This window comes from Orcinus orca, chromosome 19 (assembly GCF_937001465.1).
Source record: "Orcinus orca chromosome 19, mOrcOrc1.1, whole genome shotgun sequence".
Classification (NCBI taxonomy): Eukaryota; Metazoa; Chordata; class Mammalia; order Artiodactyla; family Delphinidae; genus Orcinus; species Orcinus orca.
In genome coordinates, this window is record NC_064577.1 from 49,895,134 (window position 1) to 49,914,934 (window position 19,801).

The window sequence follows — 19,801 nt, forward strand, 5'->3', positions numbered from 1 at the left end:
ACAATAACAGTTGGAGATTTCAATACCCCATTTCTAATAATGCATATAAACTGGACAGAGATAGATAAGGAAATAGAGAACTTGAACAACACTGTAAAGCAACTGGACCTAACAGACATATATAGAACACCACCAAACAACAGGAGAATACACATTTTCCCCAAATGCACATGGAACATTTTCCAGGAGAGACCACATGCTAGTCCACAAATCAAGTCTCAATAAAAGACTGTAATCATACAAAATGCCTTTTCTGATCACAATGGAATAAAACAAGTAATAAATAACAGAAAGAAAACTAGAAAATTCAAATGTAAGGAAATCAAGCACACTTTTTAAGCAACCAATAGGTCAAAGAAGAAATCACAAGAGAAATCAGAAAATACCTTGACAAATATGAAAATGAAAACAAAACATACCAAAATTTATAGGATGCAAAGAAAGCAGTGCTAAGAGGGAAATTTATATCTGTAATCGCACACTTGAAAAACATTTTAAATCAATAACCTAATATTACACCTTAAGAAACTAGAAAAAGAAGAGCAAACAACCTAAAACTAGCAGAAGGAAAGAAACTGGATAACCTAGACAAAATGGATGAATTCCTAGAAACATGATCTACAAAAACCAAATCATGGAGAAGTAGACAATCTGAAGAATTTTAAAGCTAGTGAGAAGATTGAATTAGTAATTAAAAACTTTGTTGAAGCCTAACAGAAAATGAAATTGTTCATTTACTCAACTGGGCAATTCCTGGCTCACTTTTTGTGATTGTGATTGGAAACTATAAAAAGGGTTTCTTTCTTTAAAATTTTATTCTATTGAAATATAGTTGATTTACATTGTGGTGTCAATTTAAAACGTTTTCTTAATGTGCTGAGACCTTGCTTTTCTTTAATTCCAGTCTTAATTATTAGTTTTCCTTAACATAACTTTTGGTGTAGGTGTTTACACTCTGGAATAAATATTGCTTTGTATTAAGAATTTTGAATATGTATATGTCCATTTTTAGACATTCTTATTAAAAAAAAAACCTATATGACTAAATTTCTTCTGAAAGTAATTCCTTCAATTTATCTACAGAAGAACTAATTTACTGCATATTTGGCGAACAAACTATGCGTCTTAGTCCCATTCCAGCTGCTACAACAAAGTGCCAGGAACTGGGTAGCTTATAAACAACAGAAATTTATCATTTACAGTTCTGGAAAGTACAAGATCAAGGCACCGGCATGGTCATGTTTGGTGAGGGCCCTCTTCCTGCTTCACAGTGGGCACCTTCTCACTGTGTCCTCACATGGTGGAAAGGACAAGGAATCTCTCTGGAGCCTCTTTTGTAAGTCATTAATCCCATTCATGAGGACTCTATCCTCATGACATAAGCATCTCCCAAAGGCCCCACTTCCTAATGTCATCATCTTTGGGGGTTAGGATTTTAACATATGGGGAGAAACATATGGGGAGAAACATCAGACCATAGCAGTATGTAGACAGAAGAAGAGCCAAAAGTATCAATATTCCCATTCAAATATATTACTTACGCTAATGTCTTACATATATAATAACTTCCTATGAAAAAAGAAAAGGGAATGCCACTTCTCTACATTGAAATTTAGCTTAGATTTTCATAACGTATGATTTTACTCTCAGGAATTATATGTGCTTTTAATGCTTTGAGTATTAGGAGGACTAAAATACAAGATATAACTCAATTTAACATAAGAAAATATTATTAAAACTCACAGCAACTCTAAAAACAAGAAAAAAAATTTTTTTCTACTCAAATACATGAAGTAAAAAGACGGCCAACAGGAGGCGGAGTCAAGATGGCAGAGTAGGAGGATGCAGAGTTTACATCTCCTCATAACTAGGGCACCTACCAGGCACTGGTGGGGGACCTCAGAAACCTAAGGGGATGGGAGGAACCCCCAAGCAACCAGGTACGACACAGGGGGGGAGGGAGGGGGTGAAGTGCAGGCGAGACCAGACCAGTGCCCCTGAGGGGTGGCTGGGGCAGGGGAAAGGTTCCCACGCTAGGAAGGGCCCACTCACAGTGAGGAGATCAGCAGGGATGGTGAGAGACCTTTGAGAGATCAGAGGACTGGAAGGGAATGGGGCCCCTACCCACTCGGACCCCAAGGAGCCTGCTGGGGTCCTGGGCCTGAACCTCCACCCTCTGAGGCCCCCTCCAGCTGTGCTGAGTCCAAGTCCCGCCACCAACCCCCAGGACCTTTTCTAGCCACACTGGTCCTGAGCCTAGGCCCCACCTCCGCCTAAACTCCGCTTCCCAACAGCCAAAGCATTTTCTGGCCACCCCTTTTATTTTTCCTGTTGTGGTTCTGTTTTGGCTAGTTATTGTTGTTTCATTTATATCTTAATTTTTTCTAGTATATTTTTAACTTTTCCAATTTTATTTTATTTTTTATTCTTTCTTATTGTTCAGCTCCTTTTTTTTTTTTCTGTGCTGTGCAACTTGCAGAATCTTGGTTCCAGGCCGGGAGTCAGGCCTGAGCTCCTGTGATGGGAGCTTCGAGTCCAAACAGCTGGACTAACAGGGAACCTCAGACCCCAGGGAATATTAATCAGAGTGAGGTCTCCCAGAGGTCCTCATCTTGGCTCCAAGACCCAGCTCTACCGAACTAACTGCAAACTCCAGGGCTGGATGACTCAGACCAACCAGTAAGACAGGAACACAGCCCCACCCATCAAGAAAAATGAGATGACAAAACAATATGTTAACAGATGAAGGAGCAAGATAAAAACCTACAAGACCAAATAAATTAAGAGGAAATAGGCAACCTACCTGAAAAAGAATTCAGAGTAATGATAGTAAAAATGATCCAGTATCTTGGAAATAGAATGCAGGCATGGATCGAGAAAATACAAGAAATGTTTAACAAGGTCCGAGAAGAACTAAAGAACAAACAATGATGAACAACACAATAAATGAAATGAAAAATACCCTAGAAGGAATCAATAGCAGAATAACTGAGGCTGAAGAACGAATAAGTGAGCTGGAAGACGGAACGGTGGAAATAACTGCCGAGGAGCAGAAAAAAGAAAAAAGAATGAAAAGAAATGAGGATGGTCTCAGAGAACTCTAGGACAACATTAAACACACCAACATTCGAATCCTAGGGGTCCCAGAAGAAGAGGAGAAAGACAAAGGGTCCAAGAAAATATTTGAAGAGATTATGGTCGAAAACTTCCCTAACATGGGAAAGAAAATAGCCACCCAAGTCCAGGAAGCACAGAGAATCCCAGGCAGGATAAACCCAAGTAGAAAACACACCAAGAAACATAATAATCAAACTAACAAAAATTAAATTCAAAGAAAAAATATTAAAAGCAGTAAGGAAAAAGCAACAAATAACATACAAGGGAATCCCCATAAGGTTATCAGCTGATTTTTCAGCAGAAACTCTGCAGGCCAGAAGGGAGTAGTAGGACATATTTAAAGTGATGAAAGGGAAACACCTGCAACCAAGATTACTCTACCCAGCAAGGATCTCATTCAGATTCAATGGAGAAATCAAAACCTTCACAAACAAACAAAAGCTGAGAGAATTCGGCACCCCCAAACCAGCTTTACAGCAAATGCTAAAGGAACTTCTCTAGGTGGGAAACACAAGAGAAGGAAAAGACCCACAAAAAGAAACCCAAAACAATTAAGAAAATGGTAATAGGAACATACATATCGATAATTACCTTGAATGTAAATGGATTAAATGTCCAACCAAAAGACACAAACTGGCTGAATGGATACAGAAACAAGACTCATATATATGCTGTCTTACAAGAGACCCACTTCAGACCTAGGGATACATACCGACTGAATGTGACGGGATGGAAAAAGATATTCCATGCAACTGTAAATTAAAAGAAAGCTGAAGTAGCAATACTGCAGATAGTTTGCAATACTGCAAATTAGATAAAATAGACTTTAAAATAAAGACTTACAAAAGATAAGGAAGGGCACTACATAATGATTAAGGGATCAAACCAAGAAGAAGGTATAACAATTATAACTATTTATGCACCCAACATAGGAGCACCTCAATACATAAGGCAAATGCTAACAGCCATAAAAGGGGAAATTGACAGTAACACAGTAATAGTAGCGGACTTTAACACCCCACTTACACCAACGGACAGATCATCCAGACAGAAAATAAATAAGGAAACACAAGCTTTAAATGACACAACAGACCAGATAGACTTAATTGATATTGATAGGATATTCGACCTGAAAGTGGCAGAATACACTTTCTTCTCAAGAGCACACGGAACATTCTCTAGGATAGATCACATGTTGGACAGATCAAGCCTTGGAAAATTTAAGAAAACTGAAATTGTATCAAGCATCTTTTCTGACCACGACACTGAGATTAGAAATCAACCACAGGGAAAAAAAACCCATAACTACATGGAGACTAAACAGTGCACTGCTAAATAATCAAGAGATCACTGAAGAAATCAAACAGGAATTACATAAAACTAAAAGTCGGCTCTTTGAGAAATTAAACAAAATTGATAAACCTTTAGCAAGACTCATCAAGAGAAAAGGGAGAGGACTCAAATCAATACAATCAGAAATGAAAAAGGAGAAATTACAACTGACACTGCAGAAATACAAAGGATTATAAGAGACTATTACAAGCAACTATATGACAATATAATGGACAACCTGGAAGAAATGGACAAATTCTTGGAAAGTTACAACTTTCCAAGACTGCACCAGGAAGAATTAGAAAATATAAACAGACAAATCACAAGTAATGAAATTGAAATTGTAATTAAAAATCTTCCAACAAACAAAAGTCCAGGACCAGATGGCTTCACAGGTGAATTCTATCAAACATTTAGAGAAGACCTAACACCTATCCTTCTCAAACGCTTCTAAAAAATTTCAGCGGGAGGAATACTCTCAAACTCGTTCTACGAGGCCACCATCACCCTGATACTAAACCAGACAAAAATATCACAAAAAAAGAAAATTACAGACCAATATCACTGATGAACATAGACGCAAAAATCCTCAGCAAAATACTAGCAAACCGAATCCAACAACACATTAAAAGGATCATACACCATGATCAAATGGGATTTATCCCAGGGATGTAAGGATTTTCAATATATGCAAATCAATCGACGTGATACACCATAGTAACAAATTAAAGAATAAAAACCATATGATCATCTCAATAGATGCAGAAAAAGCTTTTGAGAAAATTCAACACCCATTTATGATAAAAACTCCCCAGAAAGTGGGCTAAGAGGGAACCTACCTCAACATAATAAAGGCCATATACAACAAACTCAGTAAACATCATTCTCAATGGTGAAAAATTGAAAGCATTTCCTCTAAGATCAGGAACAAGACAAAGATGTCTACTCTCACCACTATTATTCAGCATAGTTTTGGAAGTCCTAGCCATGGCAATCAGAGAAGAAAAGGAAATAAAAGGAATCCAGATTGGAAAAGAAGTAAAACTGTCACTGTTTGCAGATGATATGATACTATACATAGAAAACCCTAAAGATACCACCAGAAAACTACTAGAGCTAATCAATGAATTTAGTAAAGTTGAGGGATACCAAGTTAATGCACAGAAATCTTTTGTATTCCTATAGACTAACAACGAAAGAGCAGAAAGAGAAATTAAGGAAACAATCCTATTTAAGATTGCAACAAAAAGAATAAAATACCTAGGAATAAACCTACCTAAGGAGGCAAAAGACCTGTACTCAGAAAACTATAAAACACTGATGAAAGAAATCAAAGATGACACAAACAGATGGAGAGGTATACCATGTTCTTGGATTGGAAGAATCAATACTGTGCAAATGACTATACGACCCAAAGCATTTTTTACAGAATTAGAACAAAAAATTTTACAATTTGTATGGAAACACAAAAGATCCCGAATAGCCAAAGCAATCTTGAGAGAGAAAAACGGAGATGGAGGAATTAGGCTTCCTGTCTTCAGACTATACTACAAAGCTACAGTAATCAATACAGTACGGTATTGGCACAGAAACAGAAATATAGATCAATGGTACAGGATAGAAAGCTCAGAGATAAATGCAAGCACCTATGGTAACCTAATCTATGACAAAGGAGGCAAGAACATACAATGCAGAAAAGACAGCCTCTTCAGTAAGTGGTGCTGGGAAAACAGGACAGCTACAGGTAAAAGAATGAAATTAGAACACTGCCTAGCACCATACACAAAAATAAACTCAAAATGGATTAAAGACCTAAATGTAAGACCGGTCACTACAAAACTCTTAGGGGAAAACGTAGGAAGAACACTCTATGACATAAATCATAGCAAGATCTTTTTAAATCCACCTCCCAGAGTAATGAAAATAAAAACAAAAGTAAGCAAATGGGACCTAATTAAACTTCAAAGCTTTTGCACAGCAAAGGAAACCATAAACAACACGGAAAGACAACCCTCAGAATGGGAGAAAATATTTGCAAACAAAGCAACGGACAAAGGATTAATCTCCAAAATATACAAATAGCTCATGCAGCTCAATATCAAAAAACAAACAACCCAATCAAAAAATGGAAGGACAATGGGCTTCCCTGGTGGTGCAGTGGTTGAGAGTCCGCCTGCCAATGCAGGGGACACAGGTTCATGCCCCGGTCCGGGAAGGTCCCACTTGCCGCGGAGCGGCTGGGCCCATGAGCCATGGCCGCTGAGCCTGCGCGTCTGGAGCCTGTGCTCCACAACGGGAGAGGCCACAACAGTGAGAGGCCTGCGTACTGCAAAAAAAAAAAAAAAAAAAAAAAAAAAAAAAAAATGGAAGGATGACCTAAATAGACATTTCTCCAAAGAAGACATACAGATGGCCAAGAGGCACATGAAAAGATGCTCAACATCGCTAATTAGTAGAGAAATGCAAATCAAAACTACAGTGAGGTATCACCTCACACAGGTCAGAATGCCCATCATCAAAAAATCTACAAAAAAAAAAAAAATTTACAAACCGTAAATGCTGGAGACGGTGTGGAGAAAAGGGAACCCTCTTGCACTGTTGATGGGAATGTAACTGATACAGCCACTATGGAGAACAGTATGAAGTTTCCTTTAAAAACTAAAAATAGAAGTACCATATGACCCAGTAATCCCACAGCTGGGCATATACTCTGAGAAAACCATAATTCAAAAAGTCACATGTACCCCAATGTTCACTGCAGCACTATTTACAATAGCCAGGACATGGAAACAACTTAAATTTCCATTGAAAAATGAATGGATAAAGAAGATGTGGTACATATATATAATGGAATATTACTCAGCCATAAAAAGGAACGAAACTGGGTCATTTGTAGAGATGTGTATGGACCTAGAGTTTGTCATACAGAGTGAAGTAAGTCAGAAAGAGAAAAACAAATATCATATATTAATGCATGTATGTGGAATCTAGGAAAATGGTACAGATGAACCTAGTTCGAGGGCAGGAATAGAGACGTAGAGAATGGACATGTGGACACAGGGAGGGAAAGCGAGGGTGGGATGAATTGGGAGACTAGGTTTGACATAAATACACTACCAGGTGTAAAATATTGGGTTGGGCCAACCTAATAGATAGCTAGTGAGAACCTCCGGTATAGCACAGGGAGCTCAACTCCATGCTCTGAGATGACCTAGATGGGTGGGATGGGGGGAAGTGGGTGGGAGGGAGGTCAAAGAGGGAGGGGATATATGTATACATATAGCTGATTCTCTTCACTGTACAGCAGAAACTAACACAACATTGTAAAGCAATTATACTCCAAAAAAAAAAGATAGGCAACAAAGAAAGTCTTATTCAGATTACTGAAACATTCAAATAGTATAATTTATCAAAGTGAAAATAATGCTTTTTCCTTTAACCATGAAAATATCAACCTGCCTCTAAGAATAAAAATCTGTGGTAGAACCATCAGGCAGCATCTTAGTAAACAAGTAAAATAATATATGAAGTTTAGGAAACTGTAATTCCCCTGTTGCTTGTGGTGGTTATGCCACATGATCTTTTAAAGGCAAAAGAAAAAATAAATATTCCTTTACCTTGTAAGATGGCAGGAAACACAAAATTCCTTGGCTCACAGTCTGGCACACAGATAACACAAGTGCTCCCACTTCATCCTGGAACTCAAATGTTTCCGTGTGCTGGAAGGTAGCACAGAGATTGCGACCCTTGGGGCCTGACCCAATGGTGCCAACCCAAACCTAGAATATAAATATGTCAGTATTAGAGTTATGCTTAAATGAGGCAGGCAAATTAGCATTTAATTTGGGAGCCTTAATTACGTGTATGTCAAAAAAAGATCAAGCAATGAGTTTAAAGAAAATTTACTTTTAAATTGTTGGGGGTTTTTCCTATTACCTTTAATTAATTATATATAGATTTAATTTATGAAAGTTTTACTTTAGGCAGGCCACTGAATTCTCTTAGGATGAAAGAAAAACAGGTTATATTTATGTATTTCCTCAACAGCTTTACAAAATTAAGCAGGTAACAACATTTTGTTAGATGATAGGAACAAATGAAATGAATAAATCAGAAATGAATCCAAAATAAGAGATGAGGGCTGGTACGATCTGCTATAGTTAAGTCTCTAAGATTCAATTATGACAGGAACTACTGTTTCACAAATTCCCTGATGCTCAAAGATCTATAGTCAGAAAATCAGACCCACCAAATTTTACAGTTATGTGCAATTCCTCTACATTCACATAGGTCTAGCCTTAGTATAGTTAATTTGACTAAGAGAAAGTACAAATTTTATTAGTATTCTAAAGACAATATAAACACTTCAGATTGTTGAAAAATGTAATAGTCTTATATTTGGAAATGATATACAAGATTGAGGTACATTTTGCAAGATGACATCTGATGGATACCAGTTTAATCAACTTTAAACCAAATGATCAACTAGTAATAAGACAAACTGATAGTATGTGTTTCTTGATATGATACAATGGGAAGCAACAATATCACTTATATAGTATTCTTACCAAACACTTTAACTTGAATCTTATCATGAGAAAACAATCAGAAAATTCCAGATTATAAAATATTCCTAAGGACAACTGGTGACTTGAATTCTTTAAAAATGTCATGAAAGACAGAAAAAAAGGGCAAGGAAACTATTTTAAGTACTAAAGAGGCATGAACTGGTGCAGCCACTATGGAAAACTATATGGAGGTTCCTCAAAAAACTAAAAATAGAACTACCACATGATCCAGCAATTCCAATTCTGGGAGTATATCTGAAGAAAACAAAAACACTAATTTGAAAAGATACATGTACCCCAATATTCATAGTAGTGTTATTTCCAATAGTTAAAGATATGGAAGCAACCTAAATGTCCATCACAGATGAACAGATAAATAAGATGTGGTACACACACACACACACACACACACACACACACACACACACACACACACACTGGAAGGGTACTCAGCCATAAAAAAGAACGAAATCTTGCCGTTTGCAACAACATGGATGGACCTGGAGGGTATTAGGCTAAGTGAAATAAGCCAGACAGAGAAAGACAAATACTGTATGTTATCACTTACATGTGGAATCTAAAAATTACAACACAAATGAATATAACAGAAAAGATTTCCAAATAGAACAAACTAGTGGTTACTAGTGGGGGGAAGGGCAAGATAGGGGTAGCGAATTAAGAGGTACAAACTACTATGTATAAAATAAATAAGCTACAAGGATATATTGTACCGCATAGGGATAATAGCCAATATTTTATAACTTTAAATGGAGTATAAACTTTAAATGGAGTTTTAATAATCTATAAAAACTTTGAATCACTATGTTGTACACCTGAAACTAATACTGTAAATCAACTATACTTCAGTTTAAAATAAGAAGAAAAAAAAACTAAAGAGACTTGAAAACCAAATGCAATATATAATACTTGACTGGATCCTGAATCAAGAATAAGAAAAATAAACAGGTATAAAAGACACATTGGGAGCATTCGGTGCCCTGAGAGTGAAGCTACAAGAGTGGACCTTTCTTGGGATAACCAAACCTATGCCAAGAGAACAGGCTAGAGAGAGGCAGTTCTGTGGTGTTCTTGGTCACACATTTATGGAGTTTCTGAATGGCAGTGGAGACTACTGCCAGGCACAGCACAACCTCTATGCAGACAAGTGAACTGTAGAAATTCATTACTACTCCACCAAGAAGCCCCCATAAGAGTGGCTAACCTGGACACAGAAGTGTTGAATTGGAATCCACAGAGCATTTTTTACAAGAGTTCTGACCTGGATGGGGTAAACCTCAGTAAACTCCTTTTCTACTACCTCAGTATTACTGGATTGAAGAACTGCTGCTTCTTGTCAGGAGGTTCATTTCATTTCCCATTACTCCCAACTTCATACTCGAAAGCACTGAGAATTTCAAGTGCAGTATATTGAAGTAGACTCAGTTTATTTGCATCATTTCTGTATTCAACTTTTAAAATTCTTTCATAAGCCTATTGAGTGTTTTTTAACTAAATTAACATGGCTCGAATGAACCGCTCAGCTCCTGTGGAAGTCACTTACAAGAACGTGAGATTTCTCATTACACACAATCCAACTAATGCAACCTTAAACAAATTTATAGAGGAACTTAAGAAGTATGGTTACCACAATAGTAAGAGTATGTGAAGCAACTTATGACACTACTCTTGTAGAGAAAGAAGGCATCCATGTTCTCGATTGGCCTTTTGATGATGGTGTACCACCATGTAACCAGATGGTTGATGACTGGTTAAGTCTTGTGAAAATTAAGTTTCATGAAGACCCTGGTTGTTGTACTGCCTTTCATTGTGTTGCAGGCCTTGGGAGAGGTCCATTGCTTGTCGTCCTAGCATTAATTGAAGGTGGAATGAAATATGAAGATGCAGTACAGTTCATAAGACAAAAGAGGCATGGAGCTTTTAACAGCAAGCAACTTTTCTATTTGGAGAAGTAGCGTCCTAAAATGTGGCTGCGCTTCAAAGACTCCAATGGTCATAGAAACAATTGTTGCATTCAATAAAACTGGGGTGCCTGATGCCATTGCTTAGAAGTGGAACCTAGACAGACAGAATCTGTCATACATGTTAGCCAGCACGTTGGCTTGGTAAAGTCTGATGAAACTTCCATAGGAGTGTCGAAAAGCAGTTTTACCAGGTCACAAGCCTGGCAGAATTGCAACCTCTATGTTTGGGCTATGATCAACCTACTTAGCCACTTAGCAAAGGATTCTTTCTGTTCAGCATTTAAAATGTGCTTATCGGGCTTCCCTGGTGGCGCAGTGGTTGAGAGTCCGCCTGCCGATGCAGGGGACACGGGTTCGTGCCCCGGTTCGGGAAGATCCCACATGCCGCGGAGCGGCTGGGCCCGTGAGCCATGGCCACTGAGCCTGCGCGTCCGGAGCCTGTGCTCCACAACGGGAGAGGCCACAACAGTGAGAGGCCCGCATACCGCAAAAAAAATAAATAAATAAAAAATAAAATGTGCTTATCATTTGTACCAAATTACCTTTCCTGAAATCATGCAGTATTGAGTCATGTCTTTAAATGTTTCCATGCCAGAATCTTATCAATATATAAGAAATTTAGAAAGACTAGGTGCCAAAATACCCAGCACAGTTCTTGTATATTTTTAGTATGATATAGAACTAAAATCCCAGGAACTATGAAAACTCTGGACCTTATGTGGTTTATTCCTTCCAGCTTTTCCAACATAGAAAGTAGGGCCTATGAGGTTATTTGCTCACGATATGTTTACATCTTCTACATTCATACCAGTATATATGAGATTTGCTCTTTTTTTTTTAATTAACCAAGTCTTACAGTGATTATTTAATGTCTTTCTATAAAACTCATTTTGTGCTGTTATAGAAAATCTACATTGTACGGAAGCACAGGCCTTTAATGTCTCCAGACAAAAAAGCCTTACAGTTAATTTTAATGTTTGCGCTTTGGGGTGTAACTTACAGGGAGGGCCTGAAAAAAGAATGGGAGGGGGCTATTAAGTATTTTTAGTAAAATGTTGCCTTTGTCTTGTGAAGAACATGTAGAATATGTATTTTAATTTATAAATATGTTTTTAAAAGGTAGAAATACTTTGTTATTGTAGCTAAAACAATTCTTAATCATAAAATTTCTGAAAGTCTTGTAATTTTTTTTCAAACTTATCTGAAGTTGTTTACCAACTTATTTTGGTTTGAAGTGTGATTCCCAACCTCTCTTGCCAAAAAAAAAGTGAGTTTCTGCTAATGAATTGAGCAGACATTTAATGTTTTATGTCTTTTGAGCTGTGTAACTTAATATGTGGATACTTGACAATTTGTTTTATTATGTAATAGATAAAATGGTGATGAGTATTAACGTTAGCTCAACCATATATTTATACTGTCCCGGAACATGTGGTTATAGTTCTGTGGGAGAAATAATTTGTCAGTGTTCACCAGCTTGTAAAAATCTAGTGTGAGAGCTTAAACATTAAATAAATGGTGAAATGCATTTATCATCAAAAAATAACAAAAGACACATTGGGAATATCTGGAAAAATATAGATTCTATTGTATCAATATTAAATTGCTTGGATATGATCATGATACTGTGGTTATGCAAGATTATGTACTTGTTCTTAGGAGAAACATGCTAAACTAATTAAGGGCAAGGTGTCACTCTGTCTACAAATTACTTTCTAATACCATAACCAAAATTAATGTAATCATCAACATTTTGCAATATTACTCTTCTCTTCCTTTGTCTCATATATATACAGATGCAAAATGTTAAAAACTGATGAATCTAGGTTAAGGGTATAAAGATATTCACTATATTAATACTATTTTTTCCATTTTTCAAGTTATAATTAAGTAAAAATTTGGGGTGATCAAGGAATGAATGACCAAACAAAATGTGATACACACACACACACACACACACACACACACACACACAAACTGGAATATTACTAAGCCTTAAAAAGGAAGGAAATTCTGATTCATGTTACAAGGATGAACCTTGAAGACACCAGGCTAAGCGAAATAAACTAATCACAAAAACCTTGTGATTCCACTTACATGAGGTATTTAGAATAGTCAAATTCATAAAAACAAAAAGTGTAATGGTGGTTACCAGGGGCTGAGAGGAGGGGGTAATGGAGAATTGCTGTTTAAGAATAGAATTTCAGTGTTGCTATATGAAAAAGCTCTAGAGATTGGTTATATACAACAGTGTGAATATACTTAACAAAACTGAACTATACACTTAAAAATGGTTAAGATGGCAAATTTTATGGCATGTGTTTTTTACCACAATTAAAATAAAAAACTTTTTAAAAGTTGGGGGAAATGTAACAGAATCCAGCTGAACTAGCATTATTATTATTGTTAATTATTATTTAGTGACATTACAGGTTAAACGGGCTTTTGTGCACTAGATTGAGAACACAGAACCTATAATAACATTCTTTTGAAAAAATATATGCTGAATTTACTAATACTTCCCATATTTATTTGAACCTCTAAGGAAATATCTTGAAAATGTGCAACATATATTTTTCCTTTGCTACTGCTTATATCAATGTTTCTGGATTTTGGAAAGCACAATCCTTGGTTATATAGGAGTTTAGCATAAGGCTCTCACCTACTAAATGCCAGTAATTTCCAAAAATACTTCTTAGTTGAAAACTATAGCTCTTTATAAAGAACTAGAATTATATTAGGCCCACAGGTGGTATTAAGCATGTAGCTAACCACTTTAAATTACTTCCTAAAAAGAAATAGAAGGCAGACTGACAAATGACAATTCAAACATTCTTAGGAAAATTAAAGTAACATTTACATGGTATTGTTATAAAAAATTAAAATCTGGGCTTCCCTCGTGGCGCAGTGGTTAAGAATCTGCCTGCCAATGCAAGGCACACAGGTTAGAGCCCCGGCCCGGGAAGATCCCACATGCCTCAGAGCAACTAAGCCCGTGCGCCACAACTACTGAGCCTGTGCTCTAGAGCCCACAGCCACAACTACTGAAGCTTGTGCGCCTAGAGCCCATGTTCCACAACAAGAGAGGCCATGACAATGAGAAGCCTGTGCACCTCAATGGAGAAGCCCCCGCTCACCACAACTAGAGAAGCCCACAGACAGCAACGAAGACCCAACACAGACAAAAATAAAAACAAACAAGCAAATGAATAAATAAATAAATAATAAAATTAAAATCTTAAGTTACAGGACTCATAAGAATACTTTTAATTCATTTCAGATATTCAAACGTGCTGAATACTTGCTAACTAATACCAGGTATTAATCTAGGTGCAGTGGAAAGATGAGGATGTAAAAATTAGAATAAGGATATACCATAGTCTAATGGAAAAGAAAAACACAAATAACTAAACTATCAGGAACTACAGTAAAAAAAAAAAGTTGAATTTTTGTTTTCATTTTCATTAAAAAACTTAAAACTTATTTAAATAAGGAAATTGCAATGCGGTCTTTGCCTTGAAAGTGTATATTTTTACTCACTGGGTTGAAGGAATGCTATTTATTGGTATTTCCTTTTGTTGACACTACCAAGTAGCTGACAAATTTTCCTTTATTCTAAAACTGAAATGTTGACTTTCCTATCAGGATTTGTTTGCCAGTACTTCAGTTACCTTTTAATTTGTTTATAAATTATACTGAGGTAAAAAGACTAAGAGCCTTCAAAAAACCAACAACAACAAAAAAAACCTAACCTGTGAGTTATTAATGACATGATTAGCCTCCAGTTGGATACTAAATGTAACACCAAGTTCTGATGAAAAGGATTTCATTGGTGATAATGTCCCAGATGTCAAAACAATCGTCCAAACCTTGCCATTAATATCTGAAAAGGCCTAAAAGGAAACAACATTAGATACATAAAAATCATCTTTAAAACAGTCAAGCACATTTATCTAATTGTTGGTATTGAGCAAGAAGACAGTATTCTCATTTACAGCATGATAAGCTTACCACAGCTGGATTTAAGCACCAAAAATTCAGCACATGAACTGCTGCTTTCTGTCGTAAACGTTTCTTATTTTTTGGTAGAACCAAGAACCCATTTTTATCTGAAGTATCAGTCTGATTTATCCAAGAGTAAGTTTGTTGAATAGCGACTTTATAATCATCTGCAAATCTAAATAAAAATAAAATGGTAATTAAATGGGAAAATTTTAGATAACATTGTCCCCCACCAACAACCCACACCACTAAAATTCAGTAATCCTGATAGAAATAAGGCATTAAACCTTAGAGTCAGTCCCCCCTTACAGAGGTTAGATATCACTTAAATATCACCCTTTATCACTTCCCATCCCTATGTTCAAACATTACATAAATCATGGCAGAGTCAGAATTAAAATGCAAGCCTCCTAACTCCTAGTTCAGAGCTCTTTGCATTCTATGTTACATCATTAGTTATAAAATAGTTAACAGTATTACTGTTAAAGAAACTAAAAAGTGGGTTAAACTTTTTTATTGCATAAGAAAATAGAAAGACAATTTTTACTGAAATTTTAGGAAACTAATTTTTAAGTTCCTTTAAAATGTGGATCTCAGTCTTCATCTATTTTTAATGAAAGTACTAAACCAGATGAACTCCGTGATCCCATCCAGCTTATAATTTCTCTCAATAAGAGGCTATAAACACCTAAGCTTAAACAGAATAAAATTTGGTATTCTCTACCATGTCCTCACAGTAATACTGACTGTTAATTTTACCCTTAGAGAGATCAGAATTCAAAGTTCAAGTCAGGAACCCTGCACTATGTGGAGGGAATTTTATAAAAATACTGGGAGCTAAAAACTATAAAAATCTTAGAAGAAAACACTGGGGAAAATCTTCATGACATCATATTTGGCTATGTTCAATGGATCCCAAAAGCACAAGCAATAAAAGAAAAAAAATCGATAAATTGGACTGCATCAAAATTTCAAAACTTGTGCATCGAAGAATACTATCAAGAGAGTGAAAAGAGAACCCACAGAATGGGAGAAAATATTTGTAAAGCAAATATCTGATAAAGGATTAATATGCAGAATAACTCCTACAACTCAACACAAAAACCCCATTTAAAAATGGACAAAGGACTTGAGTAGACACTTCTCCAATGAAGATATAGAAATGGACAATAAGCACATGAAAAGATGCTCAACATCTCTAGTCATTAGGGAAGTGTAAATCAAAACCATAAGGAGATAAAGCAGAAACGAACACACCATTGTAAAGCAATTATACCCCAATAAAGATGTTAAAAAAAAAAAACCATAAGGAGATACCACTTTATACCCATTAGGATGGCTATGATCCAAAAAACAAAAAATAACAAGTATTGGCAAGGATGTAGAGAAATTGGGAACTCTTGTGCATAACTATGTGAATCTAGAATGTGCAGCTGCTATGACAAATAGCACACTGGCTCCTCAAAAAGTTAAATACAGAATTACCATATAATCCTGCAATTCTACTGCTAGGTATGTACCCAGAAAAACTGAAAGCAGGCACTCAAACAGATACTAGTACATCAATGTTCACTGCAGCATGATTCACAATACGCAAAAGCTAGAAACAATACAAATGTCTATCAATGTAAGAATGAGTAAACAAAATGTGGTATATATACACACGGAATATTATTCAGCCATAAAAAGGAATGACATATGTTACATGGATTAACCTTGAAAACATTAGATTGTATGATTCCACTTATATGAGACACCTAGAAAGGGCAAATCCATAGAGATGAAAGTAGCATAGAGGTTACCAAAGGCTGTGGTGAGAGGGAAATGGAAGATACTGTTCCATGGGTATAGAGTTCCTGTTTGGGATGATGAAAAAGTTCTAGAAATTGACAGTGGTGGTAGTTGTACAACAATGTGAACATACTTAATACTATTAAAATGTACACTTAAAAATGGTAAATTTGGGCTTCCCTGGTGGTGCAGTGGTTGAGAGTCCGCCTGCCGATGCAGGAGACACGGGTTCGTGCCCCGGTTCGGGAAGATCCTACATGCTGCAGAGCGGCTGGGCCCGTGAGCCATGGCCACTGAGCCTGCGCGTCCGGAGCCTGTGCTCCGCAACGGGAGAGGCCACAACAGTGAGAGGCCCGCAAAAAAAAAAAGGTAAATTTTATATTGTGTATATTTTACCATAAAAAAACACTTAAAAAAATACTGGAACCAGGTAGTACTATAACTTAAGGAGTAGTGTGTGGGGAGTTGACTGCTTTTCATTTCCCACATTTCATTAAATAGAGGATTTACACAATAAGAGAGACTTTCTGACACTGGAAGAAACATCTAGATTATACTTAAAAGAAAACTTAAATTTAGTTTTAGAGGACTTTAATGCTGAATTAATTAACTGTATTTATTAACTGGTTTCAATACTCATTTTCATTAATAAAAACTAACATCAATTGACTGAGTCTGTGCCAGTAAGTAAGAGCAATATTTATACCACTTGTTTATCACTATCCCATGTACTCATATAAAATTAGTAGGTATTAAACACATGGTAGCACCCAATAAGGCTAATATTTTTAAGAGAAAGAATACAGACCAGATTATCTTCACTTACCTGCTATTTTCCCTAAAAAGATAGTCAAGCACCATAAAAAGTCCTTTGAGCATTATTTGAGTTGAAGCACTAATAATAGGTACTTCTCTTGCCTCCTCTTTACCATGAACTGATGAGACTTTTTCTTCTTTTTGAAGGATAGCAGAAAAATGTCCCTATAAGGAATTACCATATTAAGTGTACCGGGGCAGGGGCGGGGGGAGGGAAAGAGGGAGAAAACAAAATTCTTAAAACTGTAATAAAACCCAAATGAAATATACATTGAAATTTTAGTCAAACATTAATACACAAATGCTAACAATATATTTTGAATTCCCATATATTCTAAAATTCGCTTCAGACTTATTTAAATAAGAAGTTACACATTTAGGAGGTTCATTACTTCTTCAGGCAATTAGGGTTTTATTCAGTGCCTTTGAAAAGCAATGAACTAAATAAAAATGTACCAAATAGTTTTTAAAAAGATTTGATATGCCACTTAAATGCCTGAATTATTTCCAGGGAGTACTCTGATGCTGAGAATAATATGACTATGTGACAAGCAAAAGTAAAAGAACAACTCAAAGAAAGAATACACACTAGATACAAAATGTATGCTAACTAGCTCATTAGTTTTTACATGGCTCGTAAGCTTAAATACAGAAAGAAGTGTGGACATTAAGACAAAATAATAAAACAGAAAAGTATGTTTTCCCAGATTGTGAAAGAGAAAACCCTGAATATTGAAGCAATAAAAGATACTGGTGACAACTCTGATGTTTGACAATAAAATGTGTGTTCAATGAAAATAAAATGGGAAAATAGTTAAGATAAATAAGACAGATAAATTTCAATATTCAGATATATTGTGAAATAATAGACATTTAAAAAAGTAAAATTAGTCTCTACTGAACAAAACGTCAAGAAACAAAGAACAAAAAAGACAACATGAACTTGGAAAAACATTCAGCACTACAAATTATTAATGATATTAATGAAAAACAAGTATTAAATTGTTCTTTTTAAAAAATCAAGTTCCCTGAGAAACACCTTACAGGAAGGCTACTATTCCTCTCCAACACTGGCAGACTACTGGCAATTTACTCTGTAAAACTACAGAACTTCTGAACTCCTGAAGGTAAGGCACTGTAGTAAAAACAAACGGACTGAATGACATTCTACATCATGAGACAACTCCAAGGCTACTTCTGGCTAGGTTACCTGAACAATGACAGCTGGGTTTATAGACAAATAGAAAACTAAGCAAATGGGGAAACACACACATAGACACAGACAGGTAATTATTACTTCATAGAAACCTAGAGTTGTATTAAAAATTTAATCAAGTAAGTTACATGAGATGACTATCATAAACTATGATAATATATATACATAATGATATGCACACTGAATAGTAATATAATTATGCTGAGAAAATGGAGAGTGAAGAAAGGGAAAGAAGGAGGGAGGAAAAGGAGAAAGGGAGGGACAGAGAGGAAAAGAGAGGGTGAGTATGAGAGTGTGTGTGTGTGTGTGTGTGTGTGTGTGTGTGTGTGTGTGTGTGTGTGTGTATGTGTGTGTGAGAGAGAGAGAGAGAAAAGTGTGTGTGTGTAAAGGAGCTAAATCATCATCATACTTAATAGGAAGTCAATAGAGAATATCAAAAATTGAAAACTCGAAAGTAGCAGAATCCACATGTTATTTAGAAAATTGGGGTTAAACATCAGAGGAAGCCACTATGAGTTAAAAGAGCCACCAAGAATGAAAATTGGGACAGAGGAGTGGCACAAATGAATGCTTTTCTTGATAGTAGTAATTGACTTTTAAATTATGTTCATATGTTACTGTGGTAAAATTAACTTGTAAAAAATTTAATAATCACAATGATGAATTTCTTAAGATCAAAGGAAATTTCCTTAACCTAATTTTTAAAATAACTAAAAATCCTACAGCATCTATGGAATGAGAAAAAGTATTTTCAGATCATATATCCAATACATTGTTCATATCCAGAATACATAAAGAACTTACAGTCAATAAAAGACAACACAAGTTCAAAATGGGCAAAGGATTTGAATATAGATTTCTCCAGAGAAGATATATAAATGGACAATAAGCAGTTGAAACAATGCTTGGCATTATGAGTCATTAGGGAAATGAAAATCAAATCACATGAAGATACCACTTCATTCCCCCTGGGAAGA

The 19,801-nt window shown here is 36.0% G+C and overlaps 1 protein-coding gene and 1 pseudogene across 1 annotated transcript in view; one reads left to right on the plus strand and one right to left on the minus strand.

Moving 5' to 3' along the window:
- BRIP1 (BRCA1 interacting helicase 1) overlaps window positions 1-19,801 on the minus strand; it is a 196,288-nt gene that overhangs the window by 87,502 nt on the left and 88,985 nt on the right. Inside the window, 4 exon segments of the mRNA XM_033431634.2 lie at window positions 8,067-8,228; window positions 14,752-14,892; window positions 15,011-15,176; window positions 17,619-17,773. Of these exon segments, the coding sequence (XP_033287525.1) occupies window positions 8,067-8,228; window positions 14,752-14,892; window positions 15,011-15,176; window positions 17,619-17,773 (624 nt within the window).
- On the plus strand, window positions 9,918-11,254 carry LOC101281901 (protein tyrosine phosphatase type IVA 1-like; annotated as a pseudogene).